The 25,370-nt window shown below is 44.1% G+C and overlaps 1 protein-coding gene across 1 annotated transcript in view; it reads right to left on the bottom strand.

Annotated features, from left to right (window-relative positions):
* LOC139366803 (coiled-coil domain-containing protein 191-like) overlaps positions 1 to 24,795 on the bottom strand; it is a 34,699-nt gene extending 9,904 nt beyond the window's left edge. The window contains exons 1-14 of the mRNA XM_071104507.1: positions 24,721 to 24,795; positions 19,010 to 19,048; positions 18,738 to 18,873; positions 18,508 to 18,660; positions 18,181 to 18,362; positions 17,777 to 17,994; positions 17,429 to 17,576; positions 17,166 to 17,356; positions 16,573 to 16,825; positions 15,578 to 15,710; positions 7,722 to 8,022; positions 7,071 to 7,162; positions 3,808 to 3,890; positions 3,494 to 3,595 (exon numbers count right to left, since the gene is read on the bottom strand). Of these exons, the coding sequence (XP_070960608.1) occupies positions 3,494 to 3,595; positions 3,808 to 3,890; positions 7,071 to 7,162; positions 7,722 to 8,022; positions 15,578 to 15,710; positions 16,573 to 16,825; positions 17,166 to 17,356; positions 17,429 to 17,576; positions 17,777 to 17,994; positions 18,181 to 18,362; positions 18,508 to 18,660; positions 18,738 to 18,873; positions 19,010 to 19,048; positions 24,721 to 24,795 (2,106 nt within the window). The remainder of the gene's footprint in view (positions 1 to 3,493; positions 3,596 to 3,807; positions 3,891 to 7,070; positions 7,163 to 7,721; positions 8,023 to 15,577; positions 15,711 to 16,572; positions 16,826 to 17,165; positions 17,357 to 17,428; positions 17,577 to 17,776; positions 17,995 to 18,180; positions 18,363 to 18,507; positions 18,661 to 18,737; positions 18,874 to 19,009; positions 19,049 to 24,720) is intronic.
* Positions 24,796 to 25,370: the final 575 nt, after the last annotated feature.

Raw genomic sequence — 25,370 nt, 5'->3', positions numbered from 1 at the left:
CACATAGTCAGACACATACACACACACAGACACACACAGTCAGACACACACACACACACACACACAGTCAGACACACACACACAGTCAGACACACAGTCAGACACACACATAGTCAGACACATACACACACACACACACACACACACACACACACTCACAGGTACTTACTGTGTTAATGTGTAGCTGCTTTATGTACACATGGTTCTGTTTTATGTTTGTGATTAAGCTGCTAGTATCAGAACTAAGACCCACCTTTTCAAGAGCTTCTAAATGTCTAGTTAGATCTGACCATCAAGCTGTGTCAGTGTAATGTAAGGCCAACATTATCACACATAACATTGACCAACCATTGCATCAATGCTTTGAACAGCTACCATCAAAACATCACTACAGATCTAAAGGAATAAAAATGGAATGTTCAATGTGTTTCCATTGCATTTTCAACTCTAGCGATAGTTGTCACAAAAACTGTTACGTTAAATAGCAAATGTGCCTACTCTGGTCTTCTGTCTGCATTTACAACATTGTACTGAAACCTCCTGTTTCATCACAGCTGTTGTGATTTTTATTCTAAATGTATACGTTATGACTTGCATAAAGACTGGATGGAAATGTGGTTACTGTCACATTTCTTTTGTCTTTTATGGCTTTGTTTCGGGAATTTTTTATTTATTTTCCTTGACAGAATAATTACTCTCATCTGACTGCATTTGACAGATATTACTTTCACCACTAGAGGGCTTGATTGGATGATTTCTGTGGGTCTGTTCTCCCTAAATTGTTGACTGTTTTTGTGCTTGGCAGTTCTCAGCTGTTAGCAGCCAATGGCTTGCAGTTTCTTACTGGCGATTAAAAACTGAGGATTCCTTTTTTTTTCTCTTTCTCCTCTCTCAAGTCATTGCTAAATGATTTAATATAACAAATCAAACATTAAACCTCAAACAATTCATGGTATCCTCGTAAACAATTCATTTAAAATAAAATAAAGACCCGGTGTTTATTTGCTCAAATGTGTGCCGTTGACCAGCTATTAAAAGGGACAGACGTTTAAGTGTAATGTTATATTATGTTATTATTATGTATTGCATTCGTGTTAATGACATCTATGTGCATATATACTGAACAAAAATATAAAATGCAAACATTTCTATGATTTTAGTGAGTAAGAGTTCATTTAAGGAAATCAGTCAATTGAAATAAATTCATTAGGCCCTTATCTTTGGATTTCACATGACTACTCAAACCAGGCCCACCCATCGGGGAGCCAGGCCCAGCCAATCAGAATGAGGTTTTTCCCCACAAAAGGGTTTTACAACAGACAGAAATAGTCCTCAGTTTCATCAGCTGTCTGGGTGGCTGCTACCATACGATCCCGCAAGTGAAGAAGCTGGATGTGGAGGTCCTGGGCTGGCGTGGTTACACGTGGTCTGTGGTTGTGAGGCCATACTGCCAAATTCTCTAAAACGATGTTGGAGGCAGCTTATGGTAGAGAAATTAACATTCAATTACAGTGCCTTGCGAAAGTATTCGGCCCCCTTGAACTTTGCGACCTTTTGCCACATTTCAGGCTTCAAACATAAAGATATAAAACTGTATTTTTTTGTGAAGAATCAACAACAAGTGGGACACAATCATGAAGTGGAACGACATTTATTGGATATTTCAAACTTTTTTAACAAATCAAAAACTGAAAAATTGGGCATGCAAAATTTGTGAACAGCAGTTTTCAGTTCTTTCCACAGATTCTCGATTAGATTCAGGTCTGGACTTTGACTTGGCCATTCTAACACCTGGATATGTTTATTTTTGAACCATTCCATTGTAGATTTTGCTTTATGTTTTGGATCATTGTCTTGTTGGAAGACAAATCTCCGTCCCAGTCTCAGGTCTTTTGCAGACTCCATCAGGTTCCAGAATGGTCCTGTATTTGGCTCCATCCATCTTCCCATCAATTTTAACCATCTTCCCTGTCCCTGCTGAAGAAAAGCAGGCCCAAACCATGATGCTGCCACCACCATGTTTGACAGTGGGGATGGTGTGTTCAGCTGTGTTGCTTTTACGCCAAACATAACGTTTTGCATTGTTGCCAAAAAGTTCAATTTTGGTTTCATCTGACCAGAGCACCTTCTTCCACATGTTTGGTGTGTCTCCCAGGTGGCTTGTGGCAAACTTTAAACAACACTTTTTATGGATATCTTTAAGAAATGGCTTTCTTCTTGCCACTCTTCCATAAAGGCCAGATTTGTGCAATATACGACTGATTGTTGTCCTATGGACAGAGTCGCCCACCTCAGCTGTAGATCTCTGCAGTTCATCCAGAGTGATCATGGGCCTCTTGGCTGCATCTCTGATCAGTCTTCTCCTTGTATGAGCTGAAAGTTTAGAGGGACGGCCAGGTCTTGGTAGATTTGCAGTGGTCTGATACTCCTTCCATTTCAATATTATCACTTGCACAGTGCTCCTTGGGATGTTTAAAGCTTGGGAAATCCTTTTGTATCCAAATCCGGCTTTAAACTTCTTCACAACAGTATCTCGGACCTGCCTGGTGTGTTCCTTGTTCTTCACGGTGCGCTCTGCGCTTTTAACGGACCTCTGAGACTATCACAGTGCAGGTGCATTTATACGGAGACTTGATTACACACAGGTGGATTGTATTTATCATCATTAGTCATTTAGGTCAACATTGGATCATTCAGAGATCCTCACTGAACTTCTGGAGAGAGTTTGCTGCACTGAAAGTAAAGGGGCTGAATAATTTTGCACGCCCAATTTTTCAGTTTTTGATTTGTTAAAAAAGTTTGAAATATCCAATAAATGTCGTTCCACTTCATGATTGTGTCCCACTTGTTGTTGATTCTTCACAAAAAAATACAGTTTTATATCTTTATGTTTGAAGCCTGAAATGTGGCAAAAGGTCGCAAAGTTCAAGGGGGCCGAATACTTTCGCAAGGCACTGTATCTGGCAACAGCTCTGGAAGACCTTCCTGCAGTCAGCATGCCAATTGCACACTCCCTCAAAACTTGAGACATCTCTGGCATTGTGTGACAAAACTGCACATTTTAAAGTGGCCTTTTATTGTCCCCAGCACAAGGTGCACCTTTGTAATGATTATGCTGTATAATCAGCTTCTTGATATGCCACACCTGTTAGGTGGATGAATTATCTTGGCAGAGGAGAAATGCTCACTAACAGAGATGTAAACACATTTGTGCAAAACATTTTAGAGAAAAGCTTTTTGGGACCTTTTATTTCAGCTCATGTAACATGGGACCAACCCTTTAGATGTTGCATTTATATTTTTGTTCAGTATGTGTTTCTGTGATGGCAAGAAATAATATCTGGGTCCGTATGTATCAAGCGTCACAGAGTAGGAGTGCTGATCTAGGATCTAAAGTCCTAAATACACTCTGTGAAGTGGAAGCTTTTTTTCAAATACGCCTTTCAACTTGAAAGTTGTCCCCAGTACAGTTCCACTGTAAACATTGCGTCACCTCTCTCTCTTGTCTCTTCTCCTCCCTCCTCCTTTCCACTGCTCTACGTTTCTCATCCTCCTCCTCCCTCTGCCTCTCCTTCACTGCTGTTTTCAGCTGGGCCTGAGAAGAGAAGAAAGTTGAATGTAATGCTTCCTAGCACACTGCCCCAGACTCTCTCCAATGGACTGCACACACACTCCCCTGCAAACAGTTTAATTGTCCCCAATAACTTTATATATACTTCAATAGCCTCTCTAATTCCCAGCCTCTATTGACCTATCTGAACAACACCAAACTATTCCATATCCCCCACTGGCCTAAACATTTCTCACCAGCCTCTCCTCCTCCTTCTTTCTCTTCAGCTCCTCCACCTCCCTCCTGCGCTCCGCTCGCTGACGAGCACGTTCCTCCATGGCTAAGAAGGGCAGAGAGAGACCAATAGGAGAACCTTTTTGGTTCCAGGTAGAACTATTTTGGGTTCCATATACTGTAGAACCCTCTTTGGAAAGGGTCCTACCTGAAACCAAAAGGGGTTCTTCAAAGGGTTCTCCTATGGAGACAGCCAAAGAACCCTTTTTGGTTCTAGATCTTTTTTTCTAATGTACATACAGTGCATTCGGAAAGTATTCAGACCCCATGACTTTTTGTACATTTTGTTACGCCTTATTGATTAAATTATTTTTCCCACAATCTACACATGGTGCCCCATAATGACAAAGCGAAAACAGGTTTTTAGAAATGTCTGCAAATGTATTAAAAATAAAAAAAAACGGATACATTATTTATATAAGTAGTCAGACACTTTGCAATGAAACTCGAAACTGAGCTCAGGTGCATCCTGTTCCATTTGTTACGAATCCTCCTCCTTTCCATTTTCTCCGAATCCTCCTCCTTCTCCCAGACTGGCTCTGGTTTACTCCTCGGCTCCGTCGACTGCTCCATGTGCCCCCCCAAAAAAATGTTTTATTGGGGTTTCTGTGGTCGCCTTGACTCCTCGTATCGTCGCCTTTCCTCCGGTGCTATCTCCACCTGCTTCCATGGAAGGGTCTTGTCCCCTGCCATTACCTCCTCCCAGGTCCAGGATGTCCTCCACTCATCTTTCTCCCAGGCCCAGGATGTCCGCTCCTCATTCACACGCTGCTTGGTCCTGGTTTGGTGGGTTATTCTGTCACGTTCGTCATATTGATGAGACCAAGGCACAGCGTGATAAGCATACATTCTTCTTTTAGTTAACGAATAAACACTAAACAAACTAACAAAGAAACAAAACGAACGTGAAACTATATAACACCAGTGCTGACAGGCAACTTCACATAGACAATAACCCACCAAACCAAAATAGAAACAACATAAATAGGATCACCAATCAGAGACAATGATAAACAGCTGTCTCTGATTGGGAACCAATTCAGGCCACCATAGACCTACATATACCTAGACATACAAAAACCCCATAGATATAGAAAAACCCCTAGATAAGACAAAAAACACACCCACCCTCGTCACACCCTGACCTGACCAAAATAATACATAAAACATAGATAACTAAGGTCAGGGTGTGACACTATTGATCATCTTTGAGATGTTTCTACAAATTAATTGGGAGTCCACCTGTGGTAAATTCAATTAAATGGAAAGGCACACACCTGTCTATATAAGGCCACACAGTTGACAGTGCATGTCAGAGAAAAAACCAAGCCATGAGGTTGAAGGAATTGCCCGTAGAGCTCCGAGACAGGATTGTGTCGAGGCACAGATTGGGGAAGGATACCAAAACATTTCTGCAGCATTGAAGGTCCCCAAGAACACACCGGCCTCCCTCATTCTTAAATGGAAGAAGTTTGGAAAAAGCAAGACTCTTCCTAGAGCTGGCCGCCCGGCCAAACTGAGCAATCAGGGGAGAAGGGCCTTGGTCAGGGAGGTGACCAAGAACCCGTTGGTCACTCTGACAGACCTACAGAGTTCCTTTGTGGAGATGGGAGAACTGTCCAGAATGACAACTATTTCTGCAGCACTCCACCAATCAGGCCTTTATTGTAGAGTGGCCAGACGGAAGCCACTCCTCAGTTAAAAGCACATGTCAGCCCGCTTGGAGTTTGCCAAAAGGCACCTAAAGACTCTCAGACCATGAGAAACAAGATTCTCTGGTCTGATGAAACCAAGATTGAACTATTTGGCCTGAATGCCAAGCATCATGTCTGGAGGAAACCTGGCACCATCCCTATGGTGAAGCATGGTGGTGGCAGCTTTATACTGTGGGGATGTTTTTCAGCGACAGGTCAGGTTCGAGGGAACGGTACAAAGAGATCCTTGATGAAAACCTGCTCCAGAGCACTTGGGACCTCAGACTGGGGCAAGGGTTCATCTTTTAACAGGCCAACAACCCTAAGCACACAGCCAAGACAACGCAGGAGTGGCTTCGGGACAAGTCTCTGAATGTCCTTGAGTGGCCCAGACAGAGCTCGGACTTGAACCCGATCAAACATCTCTAGAGAAACCTGAAAAAAGCTTAGCAGTGACGCTCCCTGTCCAACCTGACAGAACTTGAGATTATCTGCAGAGAGGTATGGAGAAACTCCCCAAACACAGGTATGCCAAGCTTATAGCATCATACCAAAGAAGGCTCGAGACTGAAATCGCTGCCAAAGGTGCTTCAACAAAGTACTGAGTAAAGGGTCTGAATAATTACAGTATCAGTGAAAAGTTTGGACACACCTACTCATTCAAGGGTTTTTCCTACATTGTAGAATAATAGTGAAGACATCAATGCTATGAATTAACACATGGAATCATGTAGTAACCAAAATATATTTTATATTTTAGATCCTTCAAGACGGTTGGAAAAGCATTCCAAATGAAGCTGGTTGAGAGAATGCCAGGAGTACAAAGCTGTCAACAAGGCAAACTTTGAAGAATCTCAAATGTAAAATATATTTAGATTTGTTTACTACGTGATTCCATGTGTGTTATTTCATAAAGAAAGAAAAATAAAGAAAAACCCTGGAATAAGTAGGTGTGTCTCAACTTTTGACTGGTACAGTTTTGTATTTTTAAGAAATATGCAAAAATGTCTAAAACCCTGTTTTTGCTTTTTCATTATGGGGTATTGTGTGTAGAGTGAGGGGGGAATAAACAATTTAATACATTTTAGAATAAGGCTGTAACGTAATAAAATATGGGGAAAGTCAAGGGGTTTGAATACCGTCCGAATGCACTGTACATTTGTGGTGTATTGTTCCAAAGGAGAATGTGTGTTTGACAGAGCAAGAGACAGAGTGTGTGTGTGTGTGTGTGAGAGTATCTACATGCCTTGCCCCTGCTCTCGCCACGGCCCTTCTATTCCTATGTATAGGAAACTTCAGCCAAACAGAGTAACAGAGACTCTTTATTCCTCCATGTACGCTAGCTACAGCTCTATACATCTACAGCACAATACATCCCACTCACGGATATGAAATACATTTTATCCTCTTTCTTATTATTCTCCACGACAACATAGACCATTGTGTGATCAACCATCTGGAAACTATTTATCTGTGTGTGTGTAGTTTAGCTCTACTCAGAGCTTAACATGGAGGTGAATGTGCTGACTGACCCATGACGGTGGGATGATGACATTGCTGACGGACAGCTGGTTTCCTGTAGGCCGAGAAACGGCCATCGTTCCCCCGAGCGACTCTTCCAGCCCTGAAACACAGAATATCACCCAGAAACACACATTAAATATTCACTCTCTAATATAGATCTACTCTATTCCCAATTTACCAGACTGACCCAACCAGCCCTGCACCCACTCGCTCCCTGCACACTGCTTTCTCTGTATCCACTCTGCTCATGGTGGCTCTGAGTGGGTGAGTATCCATAGCAACGGCTCTGCTTGGGCTGCTCTGCTCAATGATGAGACATGAGAGAGCAGTGGAGCTGTAAGCTACTTTTCATCACACTAAACTTTGTGAAATAATCTCTCCTGTCGTATATTTGACGAGGTTGAAGCACTTGTGACACCATGTTATGATCTTAGTCAGATAAGACTAGCAGGCGCAAATGGCTCAGCTTCAAAATGTTAGTGATCAATTTAGTGATGCTAGAGCCCTACCTGTACCCTTGTTATTGATGGAAAAACAGGCCCTACTTGGCCCTAACCTGATGTATAACGTTGGGCTAAGGTCAGACACACCCCAGAATGGCAACCTGTGCGCCTCTTCTCCTCACCTGGGTTCCCATGGTAATGTGAAGAGGGACCAACCTGGATTCTTTGGGGTCAGAGGTCATCCCTCTGGGCCTTGGGGATGCTGGGACAGCGATCTGGGCGGCTGTCTGGGCCTCCTGCCTCAGTCCCATCATGCTCTGCTCCTCCTGGAGCCGTGCGATCTGCTCCTGTTGCTCCCTGAGGAGCTTCCTCTGCTCTGCAATGGTCTGCTGCTGGCTGGCATGGCGATGCTCGAACCGGCCCCCACACACCGCTGCTGTATGAGACCGGGGGGCAGCACCCACACTGTCGTCCCCATCGCCCACCTCGCCCCTCTCCCGTGCTTGCCTCAGCTCGCCTATTGAATAGAATATAACTTTATCATGAAATGATGCACATTTTTAAACCTTTGTGGAAGTAGAAATCTAATCACTGATATATATTTTAAGTACCTTGGTTGGAACGGAACTAAAAAAAATAGTGGTTCTGTTCAGAACAAATGATTGGAACATGGTTTCGGTTCCAACCGCTGCTTGATAGAACTAGAGGACAGACAAGTTGCCCTTAACTAAGATGTACAGTTGAAGTCAGAAGTTTACATACACCTTAGCCAAATACATTTAAACTCATTTTTTCACAATTCCTGACATTTAGTAAAAATTCTGTCTTAGGTCAGTTAGGATCACCACTTTATTTTAAGAATGTGAAATGTCAGAATAATAGTAGAGAGAATGATTTATTTCAGCTTTGATATATTTCATCACATTCTAGTGGGTCCGAAGTTTACACACACTCAATTGCCTTCCACAAGTTTCCCATAATAAGTTGGGTGAATTTTTGCCCATTCCTCCTGACAGAGCTGGTGTAACTGAGTCAGGTTTGTAGGCCTCCTTGCTCACACATGCTTTTTCAGTTCTGCCCACAAATTTTCTATAGGATTTAGGTCAGGGCTTTGTGATGGCCAATTCAATACCTTGACTTTGTTGTCCTTAAGCCATTTTGCCACAACTTTGGAAGTATGCTTGGGGCTATTGTCCATTTGGAAGACCCATTTGCAACCAAGCTTTATGTCTTGAGATGTTGCTTCAATATTACCACATCATTTTCCTTTTTACTTTTTAATCCACCTTTATTTAACCAGGTAGGCTAGTGGAGAACACCTTTATTTAACCAGGTAGGCCAGTTGAGAACACCTTTATTTAACCAGGTAGGCTAGTTGAGAACACCTTTATTTAACCAGGTAGACTAGTTGAGAACACCTTTATTTAACCAGGTAGGCTAGTGGAGAACACCTTTATTTAACCAGGTAGGCCAGTTGAGAACACCTTTATTTAACCAGGTAGGCCAGTTGAGAACACCTTTATTTAACCAGGTAGACTAGTTGAGAACACCTTTATTTAACCAGGTAGGCTAGTGGAGAACACCTTTATTTAACCAGGTAGGCCAGTTGAGAACACCTTTATTTAACCAGGTAGGCTAGTTGAGAACACCTTTATTTAACCAGGTAGACTAGTTGAGAACACCTTTATTTAACCAGGTAGACTAGGTGAGAACACCTTTATTTAACCAGGTAGGCTAGTGGAGAACACCTTTATTTAACCAGGTAGGCTAGTTGAGAACACCTTTATTTAACCAGGTAGACTAGGTGAGAACACCTTTATTTAACCAGGTAGGCCAGTTGAGAACACCTTTATTTAACCAGGTAGGCTAGTGGAGAACACCTTTATTTAACCAGGTAGGCCAGTTGAGAACACCTTTATTTAACCAGGTAGGCTAGTTGAGAACACCTTTATTTAACCAGGTAGGCTAGTTGAGAACACCTTTATTTAACCAGGTAGGCCAGTTGAGAACACCTTTATTTAACCAGGTAGGCCAGTTGATAACACCTTTATTTAACCAGGTAGGCTAGTTGATAACACCTTTATTTAACCAGGTAGGCTAGTTGATAACACCTTTATTTAACCAGGTAGGCCAGTTGAGATTACCTTTATTTAACCAGGTAGGCCAGTTGAGAACACCTTTATTTAACCAGGTAGGCTAGTTGATAACAAGTTCTCATTTACAATTGCGACCTGACCAAGATAAAGCAAAGCGGTGTGACACAAACAACAACACAGAGTTACACATGGAATAAACAAACATACAGTCAATAATACAATAGAAAAAGTCTTTATACATTCTTTGCAAATGAGGTAGGATTTTTTATTTTTATTTATTTATTTTACCTTTATTTAACTAGGCAAGTCAGTTAAAGAACAAATTCTTATTTTCAATGACAACCCTAGTGGGTTAACTGCCTGTTCAGGGGCAGAACCTTGTCAGCTCGGGGATTTGAAATTGCAACCTTTCGGTTACTAGTCCAACGCTCTAACCACTAGGCTACCCTGTCGCCCCATCTGTAAATAGCCCATCCAACTACAGGATAAGGGAGGGAAGGCAATAAATAGGCCATAGTGGTGAAATAATTACAAAATAGCAATTAAACACTGAAGTGATAGATGTGCAGAAGATGAGTGTGCAAGTAGAGATACTGGGGTGCAAAGGAGCAAAATAAATAACAGTATGGGGATGAGGTAGTTGGATGGGCTATTTACAGATGGGCTATGCACAGGTGCAGTGATCTGTGAGCTGGTGCTTAAAGTTAGTGAGGGAGATATGAGTTTCCAGCTTCAGTGATTTTTGCAGTTTGTTCCAGTCATTGGCAGCAGAGAACTGTAAGGAAAGGCGGCCAAATGTCACACCCTGACCTTAGTATTCTTTGTTTTCTTTATTATTTTGGTTAGGTCAGCCACCAATATTTAGTATTTAGTCAGCCACCAATTGTGCAAGTTCTCCCACTTAAAAAGATGAGAGAGGCCTGTAATTTTCATCATAGGTACAATACAACTATGACAGCCAAAGTTTGAAAAAAAATCCAGAAAATCACATTGTAGGATTTTTAATACATTTATTTGCAAATTATGGTGGAAAATAAGTATTTGGTCAATAACAAAAGTTTATCTCAATACTTTGTTATATACCCTTTGTTGGCAATGACAGAGGTCAAACGTTTTCTGTAAGTCTTCACAAGTATATGTGTCTTTGTCCTGTCTAGGATTTGTGTATGTTTATGGGGTTGTTTCTAGGCTAGGTGTTTTTATGTCTATGGTTGCCTAGATTGGTTCTCAGAGGCAGCTGTTTATCGTTGTCTCTGATGGGGGCCATATTTAGGTAGCCATATTCCTTGTGTATTTTGTGAGTTATTGTCTATGTGTAGTTGCCTGTTTCAGCACTCGTGTTATATAGCTTCACATTCGTTTTGTTGTTTTGTTTAGTTTGTTTAAGTGTTATTCGTGTTCTTCCTTTAATAAAGAGGAATGTATTTTCATCACGCTGCGCCTTGGTCTCCTCGTTACAACATACGTGACACCAACGGAGGAATTGGCTTTGGGGGTGACCAGTACTTGCTGGAGCGCGTGCAACAGGTGGGTGCTGCTATGGTGACCAGTGAGCTGAGACAAGGCAGGGCTTTACCTAGCAAAGACTTATAGATGACCTGGAGCCAGTGGGTTTGGCGACAAATATGAAGCGAGGGCCAGCCGACGAGAGCATACAGGTCAAAGTGGTGGGGAGTATATGAGACGTTGGTGACAAAACGGATGGCACTGTGATAGACTGCATCGAATTTGCTGATTAGAGTGTTGGAGGCTATTTTGTAAACAACATTGCCGAAGTCGAGGATCGTTAGGATAGTCAGTTTTATGAGGGTATGTTTGGCAGCATGAGTGAAGGAGGCTTTGTTGCGAAATATGAAGCCGATTCTAGATTTAATTTTGGATTGGAGATGCTTAATGTGAGTCTGGAAGGAGAGTTTACAGTCTAACCAGACACCTAGGTATTTGTAGTTGTCCACATATTCTAAGTCAGAACCGTCCAGAGTAGTGATGCTGGACGGGCGGGCAGGTGTGGGCAGCGATTGGTTGAAAAGCATGGCATTTAGTTTTACTTGCATTTAAGAGCAGTTGGAGGCCACGGAAGGAGAGTTGTATGGCAATATAATCTAATCTGGAGCTTAGTTAACAGTGTCCAAAGAAGGGCCAGAAGTATACAGTATGGTGTTGTCTGCGTAGAGGTGGATCAGAGAATCACCAGCATTAAGAGCGACATCATTGATCTATACAGAGAAGAGAGTCGGCCTGAGAATTGAACCCTGTGGCACCCCCATTGACTGCCAGAGGTCCGGACAACAGGCCCTCCGATTTGACACACTGAACTCTGAGAAGTAGTTGGTGAACCAGGCGAGGCAGTCATTTGAGAAACCAAGGCTGAGTCTGCCGATAAGAATGTGGTGATTGACAGAGTCGAAAGCCTTGGCCAGGTTGATGAATACAGCTGCACAGTATTGTCTCTTATCGATGGCGGTTATGATATTGTTTAGGACCTTGAGCGTGGCTGAGGTGCACCCATGACCAGCTCAGAAACCAGATTGCATAGCGGAGAAGGTACGGTGGGATTCTAAATGGTCGGTGATCTGTTTAACTTGGCTTTCAAAGACCTTAGAAAGACAGAGTAGGATAGATATAGGTCTGTAGCAGTTTGGGTCTAGAGTCAGAAGAGGGGGATGACCACAGCATTTTGGGGATCTCAGACGATAAGAAAGAGGTTGAACAGGCTAGTAATAGGGGTTGCAACAATTTCAGCGGATAATTGTAAAGAGGGTCCAGATTGTCTAGCCCGGCTGATTTGTAGGGGTCTAGATTTTGCAGCTCTTTCAGAACATCAGCTATCTGGATTTGGGTGAAGGAGAAATGGGGAGGCTTGGGCAAGTTGATGTGGGGGGTGCAGGGCTGTTGACCGGGGTAGGGGTAGCCAGGTGGAAAGCATGGCAAGCCGTAGAAAAATGCTTGTTGAAATTCTCAATTATCGCGGATTTATCAGTGGTGACAGTGTTTCCTAGCCTCAGTGTAGTGGGCAGCTGGGAGGTGCTCTTATTCTCCATGGACTTTACAGTGTCCCAGAACGTTTTGAAGTTTTTTCTACAGGATGCAAATTTCTGTTTAAAAAAGCTAGCCTTTGCTTTCCTAACTGCCTGTGTATATTGGTTCCTAAATTCCCTGAAAAGTTGCATATCGCGGGGGAAATTCGATGCTAATGCAGTACGCCACAGGATGTTTTTGTGCTGGCCAAGGGCAGTCAGGTCTGGAGTGAACCCAGGGCTATATCTGTTCCTGGTTCTGCATTTTTTTGAAAGGGGCATGCTTATTTAAGTTGGTGAGGAAAGCACTTTTAAAGAATAACCAGACATGAGGTCAATATCCTTCCAGGATACCCGGGCCAGGTCGATTTAGAAAGGCCTGCTCGCTGAAGTGTTTTAGGGAGCGTTTGACAGTAATGAGGGGTGGTCGTTTGACCGCAGACCCATTACAGACGCAGACAATGAGGCAGTGATCGCTGAGATCCTGGTTGAAGACAGCAGAGGTGTATTTGGAGGGCAGGTTGGTTAGGAGGATATCTATGAGGGTGCCCGTGTTTACGGATTTAGGGTTGTACCTGGTAGGTTCATTGATAATTTGAATGAGAGTGAGGGCATAGTGCTTAGATTGTAGGATGGCTATGGTGTTAAGCATGTCCCAGTTTAGGTCACCTAACAGCACAAGCTCTGAAGATAGATGGGGGGCAATCAATTCACATATGGTGTCCAGGGCACAGCTGGGGGCAGAAGGTGGTCTATAGTAAGTGGCAACGTTGAGAGACTTGTTTCTGGAAAGGTGGATTTTTTTAAAGATAGAAGCTCAAATTGTTTGGGCACAGACCTGGATAGTAAGTCAGAACTCTGCAGGCTGTCTCTGCAGTAGATTGCAACTCCGCCCTCCAGTTCTATCTTGTCGGAAAATGTTATAGTTAGGGATGGATGGAAATTTCAGGGTTTTTGGGGGTCTTCCTAAGGATTCAGACACGGCTAGGACATCCGGGTTGGCAGAGTGTGCTAAAGCAGTGCTTAAAACAAACTTAGGGAGGCTTCTAATGTTAACATGCATGAAACCAAGGCTATTACGGTTACAGAAGTCAACAAATGAGAGCGCCTGGGGAATGGGAGTGGAGCTAGGCACTGCAGGGCCTGGATTACCGGAGGAACAGAGGAGGAGTAGGATAAGGGTACGGCTAAAGGCTATAAGAACTGGTCGTCTAGTACGTTCGGAACAGAGAGTAAAAGGAGCATGTTTCTGGGCACGGTAGAATAGATTTAAGGCATAATGTACAGACAAAGGTATGGTAGGATGTGAATACAGTGGAGGTAAACCTATGCATTGAGTGACGATTAGAGAGATATTGTCTCTAAAAAACATAATTTAAAGCAGGTGAGGTCACCGCATGTGTGGGAGGTGGAACTAAAGGGTTAGCTAAGGCATATTGAGCAGGGCTAGAGGCTCTACAGTGAAATAAGGCAATAATCACTAACCAAAACAACAATGGACAAGGCATATTGACATTAGGGAGAGGCATGCATAGCCGAGTGATCATAGGGATCCAGTGAGTAGCTCGGCGGGCTGGAGACACGGCAATTCAGACAGCTAGCGGGCCGGGAATAGCAAGTTAGCATAAGGGCCTTAGAGGGACGTTGCGACGTAAGAAGTCTGTTGTAGCCCGCTCGTGCTGTTACGTCGGCAGACCAGTCGTGAAGGATCAGCAGGGCCCTGTGTGGTAAAAGGGTCCAGGCCAATTCGCAAAATAGGTATATTGGCCAAAGAACTTGTCCGATGGGCCTCTTCAGCTAACAGTCCGATATGCTCTAGACAGCTAGCGGGCCACGGCTAGCAGGTTAGCAGATGGGCATTCAGGGGACGTTGCGACGGAAGAGCCAGTTGAAAAAAACCCTCGGGCAGATTACGTCGGTAGTCCTTCTTCAAGATGCCATCTATTTTGTGAAGTGCACCAGTCCCTCCTGCAGCAAAACATCCCCACAACATGATTCTGCCACCCCCGTGCTTCACGGTTAGAGTGGTGTTCTTCGGCTTGCAAGCCTCCCCCTTTTTCCTCCAAACATAACGATGGTCATTATGGCCAAACAGTTCTATTTTTGTTTCATCAGACCAGAGGACATTTCTCCAAAAGGTATGATCTTTGTCCACATGTGCAGTTGCAAACCGTAGTCTGGCTTTTTTATGGGGGATTTGGAGCAGTGGCTTCTTCCTTGCTGAGCAGCCTTTCAGGTTATGTCGATATAGGACTCATTTTACTGTGGATATGGATACTTTTGTACCTGTTTCCTCCAGCATCTTCACAAGGTCCTTTGCTGTTGTTCTGGGATTGATTTGCACTTTTCACACCAAAATACGTTCATCTCTAGGAGACAGAACGCGTCTCCTTCCTGAGCGGTATACAGGCTACGTGGTCCTATGGTGTTTATACTTGCGTACTATTGTTTGTACAGATGAACGTGGTACCTTCAGGCATTTGGAAATTGAGGTCTTGGCTGATTTCTTTTGATTTTCCCATGATGTCAAGCAAAGGGGCACTGAGTTTGAAGGTAGGCCTTGAAATACATCCATAGGTACACCTCCAATTGACTCAAATGATGTCAATTAGCCTATCAGAAGCTTCTAAAGCCATGACAATTTTCTGGAATTTTCCAGGCTGTTTATAGGCACAGTCAACTTGTATGTGTATGTAAACTTCTGACCCACTGGAATTGTGATACAGTGAATTATAAGTTAAATAATCTGTCTGTAAACAATTGTTGGAAAAATGACTTGTCATGCACAAAGTAGATGTCCTAATCAACTTGCCAAAACAATAGTTTGTTAACAAGAAATGTGTGGAGTGGTTGAAAAACAAGTTTTATTGACTCCAACCTAACTGTATGTAAACTTCCGACTTCAACTGTAGGTAGGAGTTTCCCCTAATATATTTAAACATTTACTTTGATCACTCACCTGCACTCAGCGCCGCGTTACGCCTTGTCACCTGCCAGGGGAGGGTGTGCAGGACCACAGCCCCCAGCGGTCCGTCCCCTTGACAGGCAGGAGAGGGGGTGGGGCCAGCAGGTTGTGACCCTGGCTGACCTTTCTGCAGAGACAGGAATTGTGAAGTCTACGGGTCACATGGAAATAGGGGAAATGGGATGAAGTTGATAATGAAAAAATACAAATAATGTTTTTCTTGGGAAAAACAATCTCAATTGACATTGAAACAGCTAAAATGACATTTAAACTGTATATTAATGATAATGACCTACATTTATAGTCTCTTCTAACAGTCATCTAACGAATGCTTGACAGTCAGGGAGCATAGAAAATTCCAACAGTGATAGATATGGGACTAATTTTAAGACATTTTGATGTCAAGGAAATATTATAACCAATTTTAAGTGCGGCCCTCTGTACCTCAGTGAAGACCAAATGCGGCATGGCAAAATTAGTTTGACACCCCTGATGTAGATAGAAGTTCCCCTCTCCTCTCTCCCTCAAGCACTATTCAATCTCTCTCTCTCTCTCTCTCTCTCTCAGGAGAAAGCAAACCTTGCAGTGTTGTGAATATTTCATCAACTCCCAGAGAGAAAAGTACAGGCCAACTCATGCGAGGAGAGGAACTCTGAAACAGAACTTGTTTATTCAGTAGATACTGATAGACTAATGCATGACTTTCACCAAATTAATACAAAAGCAAATTTTATTGCCTTGCAGATTCATTTTACCATTGCAGAATTAAGCTATAGCTAATATTTAATTCATGACTACAGATCGTTACCACCTTCGGGCTTCTGTCTGTACTGTGATACACTCCAGCAAATGTATATCCAATGGGCAGACAACAGTGTGTGAGTCTGAATCTGTATCTGTCATTTTGTCTGTGTCCTCCTACGTAGCTATGCCTATACTTTGTTTGTGTTGACTTTCCTCAGTGGGAGGGCTCTACAAGTGTCACTCACCAGTTCTACGGTTTCTGATTGGTCAGAAGGCTCAGGTAGGGCAGTGATTGGCTCAGGAGTATGCGTCTCCTCCATCATCTTGAGTTTCCCAGTTGCCACGGCATTAATCAGGGCGGCCATCTTGCGCCGCGTCTCTTGCTGCTGTGACAACAGCTCCCGGCGTTCTCTCTCCGCCCGACACCACAGCCGCCAATCACTCAGGCATCGTCTTAGCAAACGCCTCCGGTCACTCACCATCGCCACCTGGCAGCGTCTACGAGGGATTACGCACTATTAGAGACAAAACACCTGGTGTGACTGTGATGAGTTTGAGGGCCAGATTTGCTAATCATCTTCACCAGGTGTTTACAGGCACCTGTTTACTTGGCAAGGCAAAACAAATGACCTGATTTAAAACTGTCTAGGTTTTCTTCCTCAATGTTCAGAAGTCAGATTCTGTGTTAATATTAAATTCAGCCTGCGCGCCAGTTAGGTATAGTCTTCACTGTTTGAACCAAAGTGCGAAACATAAAACTTCCCCCTCCCAGAACACCAGGCAAGCTAAATAAAGTATGCAGATTGTAATGTTGGGACAGACTCCATTCTGTGCTTACCTTTTCTGGGTCCGTAACTCCTCCTCTGTTCTCTCCGCTTCCCGCTGCTCTCGCCCTGCCCACACCAGCGCCTGCCAGTCTCGCCACGCCCTCAGCTGGTTCCTCCAATCACAGAGCGCTGCCGCCTTGCCCATCTGCAACCTCCTCTCCAACAGCACTGAGTACCAGCCAGAGAAGTGCCTCTGCAGACACTGAAACACACACCAATGTGTTGTTCAGACACTAAACACACACCACCAACAGAACTCTGTCCTTCTACTAACCTTAAGGTTGTGCATCTGAACCCTGACCTCTACTTGCTGTAGTCTGAGTGGTCTCTCAGTGTCACGTTGTTTCTGTGCAGTAGAGAATGAAGGGCCTGGCTGGAGTACCAGTGAGCTCTTAGCTGCCGTCTTCCTAGCGATCCTCTCCCTCTCCCTGTGGGGGAGACACCCAGACACAGTTAGACCTACAGGGCCCTGACCTAGCTCCAAACGGATTGGCTTATTTTAGAGACCCAGCATTCTGAATAAGAGCTCATTGCATGGGCGTGATGCAGGTGATTGTAGGAGTGTGGAAGTAAATGCGTGGTTTTGTTTGTCTTGCTGTTTCCATGGTTACTGTACATTTGCCTGGCTAGTTGCTCCAGGTTCCTCCTCTCCTCCGTCTCGCGGCGCAGTCGCACCATCTCCTGCTGCACCATCTCCTCCTGCCTGCGTGCCTCCTGCCTCCTCCGCCTCTCCTCCCCCTGCTCCCTCCTCTGCGCCTCCTCCCTGGCCTGCCTCCGCGCCACCCTTTCCCTGTGCAACCTCTCCCGCTCCGCGTCCCGCCGTGCACGGTTCTCACGCACCTGGAATGAGAAAAAAGGAGGAATTAGACGTGGATGATGTCATAAAAGAGAGCAGAAGGTTATAGTAAACAGCTTAATTCACTTCCATTCACTGGGACTTCCATTTGGCTCCCTATGTTTTCAACTTCTTGGGAATCTGTCCAATCCTGACTGTCCAATCCTGTGTACGTCTCTCTGGTTCTGTACCTGTCGGTGACGTGCCTCCATGGTGAGGCTCGGGTCCCTCCTCATCCTCCTGTCTCGCTCTTCAGAGTCTAGTGCCAGATCTTCCACTATCCCAGAATCCACCACTTCCCGCTCCATGAGGTCTTGAAGGAAGTTGTTAACCGCTGAGCTCTCCTCTTCCTCAGCCAGGTGGGAATACAGGTCTGAGAAAGAGACGAAGGTGTACTGTATTACATCTGGTCCTTATTGACCCATTGACTGTGGTATGATGTATTAACTGAACCATATATTGTCAGATGGAAGTTAAGAGTTAAATGTGTGTTGTTGTATAGGTTAGTGTCTCTGTACCATCAAAGTTGCTGTAGTCCAGGGAGACAGGCTGGGCAGGTGGCATGGCTTCTGGACTGTTCTTCTCAGGGGAGACAATCACATCCTCCTCTTCCTCCATCTCCAATTCCAGACGCAACTTGCTGTTCATCCAATCACTAAGAAGAGCCTGGGCTACAGGAAAAAAAGAGTCACAAAAAAGGTGTGTGTGTGTGTGTGTGTGTGTGTGTGTGTGTGTGTGTGCGTCCTACCTTCCCCGTATGCTTGGTCATGATCCAGCAGCTGCTCTGTGCTGTATAGTGCCATTGACTGACTGCTTATCACTGAATGGGGCTTCTTCAGGGAAAAAACCTCAGTCACTGCAATGTCTGAGGCCATTTCCACTGTCTGGGGACACAAAAGCACACCTCATGAATACATATGGCCTTATAGACAGATATAGCAGAATAATATCCTCTGCACACAAACAGTGTATCTCTGGTTTCAGGAGGTAAAGATGGACAAAGTGAAAGAGAGTTCTCACCTTCATCCATTGGTTGATCTCCCCATTATTGAGCTGCACCTGTTATTGTAGAAAATGAGACTTATTTATCATGACAAGTGCAGGAGCTCAGACCGTTTCACAGACCGTGAGAGTGGTTAACCGGTGGATGTAAAACCAAGAGAGTCCAGCCAATGCCTGATGTCTGAGGATTATTTCAGGTTAATTTCCTATAGCAGGTAATTTTTTTTCCCTCCTCTTCTAAGAGTGATTCAAGTATCCCTGTGTCACCCTGAGCACTACCAGAGGATCTCCGTGTCATGACTGTCCACGAGAATCCCAACAGGTCAGATCAGGTTTGCAATGAATAACTTCAATCAGACCCCCTCTCACCCGCAGAGGGGAAGGAAATAATTAGTGGGGATTAACAACTCACATCCTGTTGTAAATCAAGGGAGAAGACCCAGTCCTGCGCTCTCCAAATTCACCAAAGGAATGTGTTTTGTCTCAACAGACCTTTTTCCCTCTGAAACTCTAACACATTCAAAAGCAACTACTGGAACAAAATGTATAACAATTCCATTCTCCAACATACTTTTGAGCTGTTCATTGCGAATTGCCAGTTTGGCGGGGGACAGCCTGTAGGGACGCTGCTTAATGGGGACATCATGCCGGGTATAGATTTAGTGTTTGAAAACGGTTGTACGGCCGAGTGTAAGAGTACAGACCTCACTGTTCATGTCCAACATCTGGGAGAGCTGCCACCTTTCATCATCCGACAGACATGCCTGGTCCACTGCTTGTTTGATGTAGAAATCCGCATCAGGTTTGTTTTTGCTCTCGGATAGAAGGGGGGGTACGGCGGTAATCAGGGTGATAGTTGGGTTCTCAGACTTCACTGGTGGAACATGTTTTTGTCTTTGTCTCTTTATATTTTCTCTGTCTCTGACTTGACCTTGTCCGGACTCTGCATAATGTAGCAGGCTCCAGCCTGTAATCAGTGCATTACCAGGTTGAAATGGATGAGGCTGAGAATAGTCAGAGTGCAGCCGATAGGAGGGTTGGGACATCGAGATGGTCCGTCCAATGAAGAACAGGAAATCTAGGCCAAGGACTACAAATGCAAGGCTTGAATCTGCAAGAATAGCCACAGGAAGGTTAATAGTCTCACCATGCAGTTTTATTATTATACTAATCCAGCCCAAGGGAGTGGTAGGTTCTCCATTGGCCAAGTACAATGGTCCCTCCTCCCATGTTCGTAGCTCCTCATGAGGTAATGCCATGTTCTGCCACAGGGCCTCTTGCATCAGGGTGTAAGATGCCCCTGTGTCGAATATGGCCTTCCCTCTCCAGTTAATAACAGTCAGAGGAACCAATAGTTGTTGCGGAATAAGACCGCTAGTTGTGCTGTCTAAAGGCTTCATGGTGGGCATTAAAGCTGACCCAATTGTATGCAAGCCACCACGCCTGTGTAGACTTTCAGTCATCTGTCCTTTCTGACCTTTTCCTGAATCCTGACGCTGGACATAGAGCGGGCAAGAATCTGGAGGATGTTGGACTTTACACCTCCAACACATACCTGGACTTTTGTCCGTGATGTGTACGCCGAGGAACTTAAAACTTACTACCCTCTCCACTACTGTCCCGCCGATGTGGATAGGGGGGTGCTCCCTCTGCTGTTTCCTGAAGTCCACGATCATCTCCTTTGTTTTGTTGCCATTGAGTGTGAGGTTATTTTCCTGACACCACACTCAGAGGGCCCTCACCTCCTTCCTGTAGGCCGTCTCGTCGTTGTTGGTAATCAAGCCTACCACTGTAGTGTCGTCTGCAAACTTGATGATTGAGTTGGAGGCGTTTATGGCCACGCAGTCGTGGGTGAACAGGGAGTACAGGAGAGGGCTCAGAACGCACCCTTGTGGGGCCGCAGTGTTGAGGATCAGCGGGGTGGAGATGTTGTTACCTACCCTCACCACCTGGGGGCGGTCAGTCAGGAAGTCCAGGACCCAGTTGCACAGGGCGGGGTCGAGACCCATGGTCGAGACCCATTCTCACATAGGTATTCCTCTTGTCCAGATGGGTTAGGGCAGTGCGCAGTGTGGTTGCGATTGGGTCGTCTGTGGACCTATTGGAGCGGTAAGCAAATTGGAGTGTGTCTAGGGTGTCAGGTAGGGTGGAGGTGATATGGCCCTTGGCTAGTCTCTCAAAGCACTTCATGATGACGGAAGTGAGTGCTACGGGGTAGTCGTTTAGCTCAGTTACCTTAGCTTTCTTGGGAACAGGAACAATGGTGGCCCTCTTGAAACATGTGGGAACAGCACACTGGGATAAGGATTGATTGAACATGACCGTAAATACACCAGCCAGCTGGTCTGCGCATGCTCTGAGGACGCGGCTGGGGATGCTGTCAGCCTTGCGAGGGTTAACACGTTTAAATGTTTTACTCACGTCGGCTGCAGTGAAGGAGAATCCGCAGGTTTTGGTAGCGGGCCGTGTCAGTGGCACTGTATTGTCCTCAAAGCGAGCAAAGAAGTTGTTTAGTCTGTCTGGGAGCAAGACATCCTGGTCCGCGACGGGGCTGGATTTCTATTTGTAATCCGTGATTGACTGTAGACCCTGCTACATACCTCTTGTGTCTGAGCCATTGAATTGCGACTCTACTTTGTCTCTATACTGACGCTTAGCTTGTTTGATTGCCTTGCGGAGGGAATAGCTACACTGTTTGTATTCGGTCATGTTTGCGGTCACCTTGCCCTGGTTAAAAGCAGTGGTTCGTTCTTTCAGTCTCGCGCGAATGCTGCCATCAATCCACAGTTTCTGGTTTGGGAATGTTTTAATAGTTGCTGTGGGTACGACATCGCCAATGCACTTGCTAATAAACTCGCTCACCGAATCAGCGTATTCGTCAATGTTGTTGTTTGATGCAATGCGGAACATATCCCAATCCACATGATCGAGAAATCTTGAAGCGTGGGATCAGATTGGTCGGACCAGCGTTGAACAGACCTGAGAGCTGGAAGCAACAAAATGGAGTCGTGGTCAGCTTTTCCGAAAGGAGGGCAGGGGAGGGTTTTATATGCGTCGCGGAAGTTAGAATAACAATGATCCAGGGTTTTACCAGCCCTGGTAGCACAATCGATATGCTGATAGAATTTAGGGAGTCTTGTTTACAGATTAGCCTTGTTAAAATCCCCAGCTTCAATGAATGCAGCCTCAGGATATGTGGTTTCCAGTTTACATAGAGTCAAATAAAGTTTGTTCAGGGCCATCGTTGTGTCTGCTTGGGGGGGAATATATGCGGCTGTGATTATAATCAAAGAGAATTCTCTTGGTAGATAATGCAGTCGACATTTGCTTGTGAGGAATTCTAAGTCAGGTGAACAGAAGGACTTGAGTTCCTGTATGTTATGATCACACCACGTCTCGTTAATCATAATACCAGCATACCCCACCGCCCCTCTTCTTATCAGAAAGATGCTTGTTTCTGTCTGGGCGATGCATGAAGAAACCAGCTGGCTGTACCGACTCCGATAGCGTGTCTCGAGTGAGCCATGTTTCCGTGAAGCAAAGAACGTTAGTCTCTTATGTTTCTCTGAAATGCTACCCTTGCTCGGATTTCATCAACCTTGTTGTCAAGAGACTGGACATTGGCGAGTAGTATGCTCGGGAGCGGTGCGCGATGTGCCCGTTTCCGGAGCATGACCAGAAGAACGCTTCGTCTGCCCATTTTACGGCGATGCTGTTTTGGTTCGCCAGCTGGGATCCGATTCATTGTCCTGGGTGGTGGGCAAAACAGAGGATCCGCTTCGAGAAAGTCGTATTCCTGGGCGTAATGATGGTGATTTGACGTTGCTCCTATATTCAGTAGTTCCTCCCGACTGTATGTAATAAAACCTAAGATTACCTGGGGTACCAATGTAAGAAATAACACGTAAAAAAAACTATATACTGCATAGTTTCCTAGGAACGCGAAGCGAGGCGGCCATCTCTGTCGGCGCCATCTCTGTAGTGTTTTTGTTAAGAGAGGGATGTGATGTGAGAAGCTATAAAAGATAACGGTTTTCCATAACTTTGCTCAGTGAGTAATCACTGCCCCGGAGTGAGGTCAGAGAGCGTGTCAGCCTGACGGGACCGCCCTTTGAGCAAAAGGTATAAATGATGGGCTAAGGAAAAAACACATTGAACCAGAAAAGTGTGAATGGGCAGCTGCAACGGTTTGAACTTCGAATCTCAACACGAGGTGGAGACGATAAAATTACCTCTCGGACAATCACTGGTACGGCTGGTTAGCTCTCCTAAGTAAAGTATCTTCGAAAGCGAATTTAAGCAGGACCATCCTTTTACTCTGCTCAAACCATCGTATTATGCTACTCTCATCAAACCACTGGGGAACCATCGATATGGCTGGCTAGCCTATCTTTAAAGAAGCATCATTGCTGTCATTCCGCTAGGGACCTGTTTTCAGCGTATTACATCTTCAGTCATCTTACGACTGTTCAGAATGGGTATATGATAAGAGGTTATGATTAATAAGTTGACTGTTTATAGATGTGATAGGTAAAGATCTTTGAGTTTAATTCGGGGGACTCTTTAAAGAATCGATCTCGTTGTGCCCCAGATCCTAATGAATTAATTGTTACATGATTAATTTAATTGGGTAACAATTAAACATAGTTAATTAGCTAAATAACAGTCTTCAGATTCATGTTAATTAATGTCAAGTTACAACATCAAAAAGGCCATTTAAACTGTAAGGGCTTCTTCAGCCTTCTCCAGTCACTGGGATGTATAAATCCATACATTCTGAAGCCCCACTTTATTTCTAAAGATAGCTTTGAGGGCACTTTTATTATGGTTTACCCATCTCGATAGGTTTCTTCCAGTAAGGAAATGTCTGAGAGATGGAGACAGAAAATATGATACAGTTGAATATATTTAAAGGTCCAACACAGCTGTTTTTACCTCAATATTAAATCATTTCTGGGTAACAATTATTAAGTACCTTGCTGTGATTGTTTTAAATTAAAATGATAAAAATTAAATAAAAAAATTGCTTCTGAGCAAAGAGCAATTTCTCAAGTAAAAATGTAGCTTGGACTGTCTGAGTGCAGAGGGGAACATTGAAAATAAGCTGTTAATGGCAGAGAAGCTTGGAACTCTCTTTCTTATTGGTCTATTAAATAATTTGCCACCTGGTGATGTCACCACGCAGGCCAAAACTCCATCCCAACAAAACACGCTGAAATTTCAGGCGGTCTTTTTAAACAGCTTACACTAAAATTGCATTAGCATAATTGGAGCCTGCAGGCTGACTTCGGTTGTCTGGCTTCCAGGTTAAGAAGGGCTTGTGTTAAGAAGGACGGTGTGGCGGGTCATGTTTCAGAGGAGGCATGACTTGACCTTCGCGTCTACGGAGCCCGTTGGGGAGTTGCAGTGATGAGACAAGATCGCAATTGGATATCACGAAAAAAGGGGCGGGAAATCAACAAAAAATGTAATAAAGGCAAATCATGTTTTTGACTGCACCAGGCCTTTAAAAGTTTTGTTTGCAGTCATGCAGTGTTTGATCATGCATTGAAAGATCAGTTCGAGGTAATCAATTCATGATTTTTGCATCACTTTAATTTTAGGTGACACTCAATTTTAGGTGACACTTTACTTTACCTCATACCTGTCAAAAGTAGCAAATTAAACGGTAAACTTCTCTCTCACTCACCTAGACACACACACAGTGCACACATACATATTGACAGTACCTTATCTGCAGTGGGTTTTTTAGTCTTAGTAACTCTTTTCCAGCGAAAAATATCAGGGTTATGTGAGTATGCCATTTCTGACGCCAAATTAGCTGCCACTTATTACCTAATTAATACAGAGGAATACAATTTTACTTGCTACATAATTTATATTAACTACTCATAGCACTAGCTAAAAAATTCTTAGTTAGAAGTCTAATTTTGCACTGAAATAGGTATCTGAAGCTAATCCAAACGTGATGTAGCTAGCTCCATGCTGTTCTGCTGTTTGCTAGTGCGTTGAAAATAGAACGAGATGCCTTGGTAATGTAGTCAATAGCCACGTTTCTCAAACGCACTGTTTGCTTGACAGTGGCATTAGTAAACTACAAGTCCCATTCCAACCTTTTGTCAACAGAAGCGTCCCTTTGGTAACTATGGTAACTTTGGATCCCTCCCCAAATGTTGAACGTTTGACTGTGTTGTAAAAATATACCCTAAATCAACCTTGATTGAATTTGCAAAAGTCCACACAGCATTATCATAGTCCCACAGAAAGAGTTTGCAGATGTTATAATGTATGCACACACTCTGTCTATTCAACAGCAAATTATGTTTTGTAACGAGAGTTCTGCAAATTGTCACTAGTTTATCACCGCCACAAAGTCAAA

This window comes from Oncorhynchus clarkii, chromosome 15 (assembly GCF_045791955.1).
Source record: "Oncorhynchus clarkii lewisi isolate Uvic-CL-2024 chromosome 15, UVic_Ocla_1.0, whole genome shotgun sequence".
Classification (NCBI taxonomy): Eukaryota; Metazoa; Chordata; class Actinopteri; order Salmoniformes; family Salmonidae; genus Oncorhynchus; species Oncorhynchus clarkii.
The sequence above is the reverse complement of the archived record's forward strand: the minus strand, read 5'-3'. Positions and strand labels throughout refer to the sequence as shown.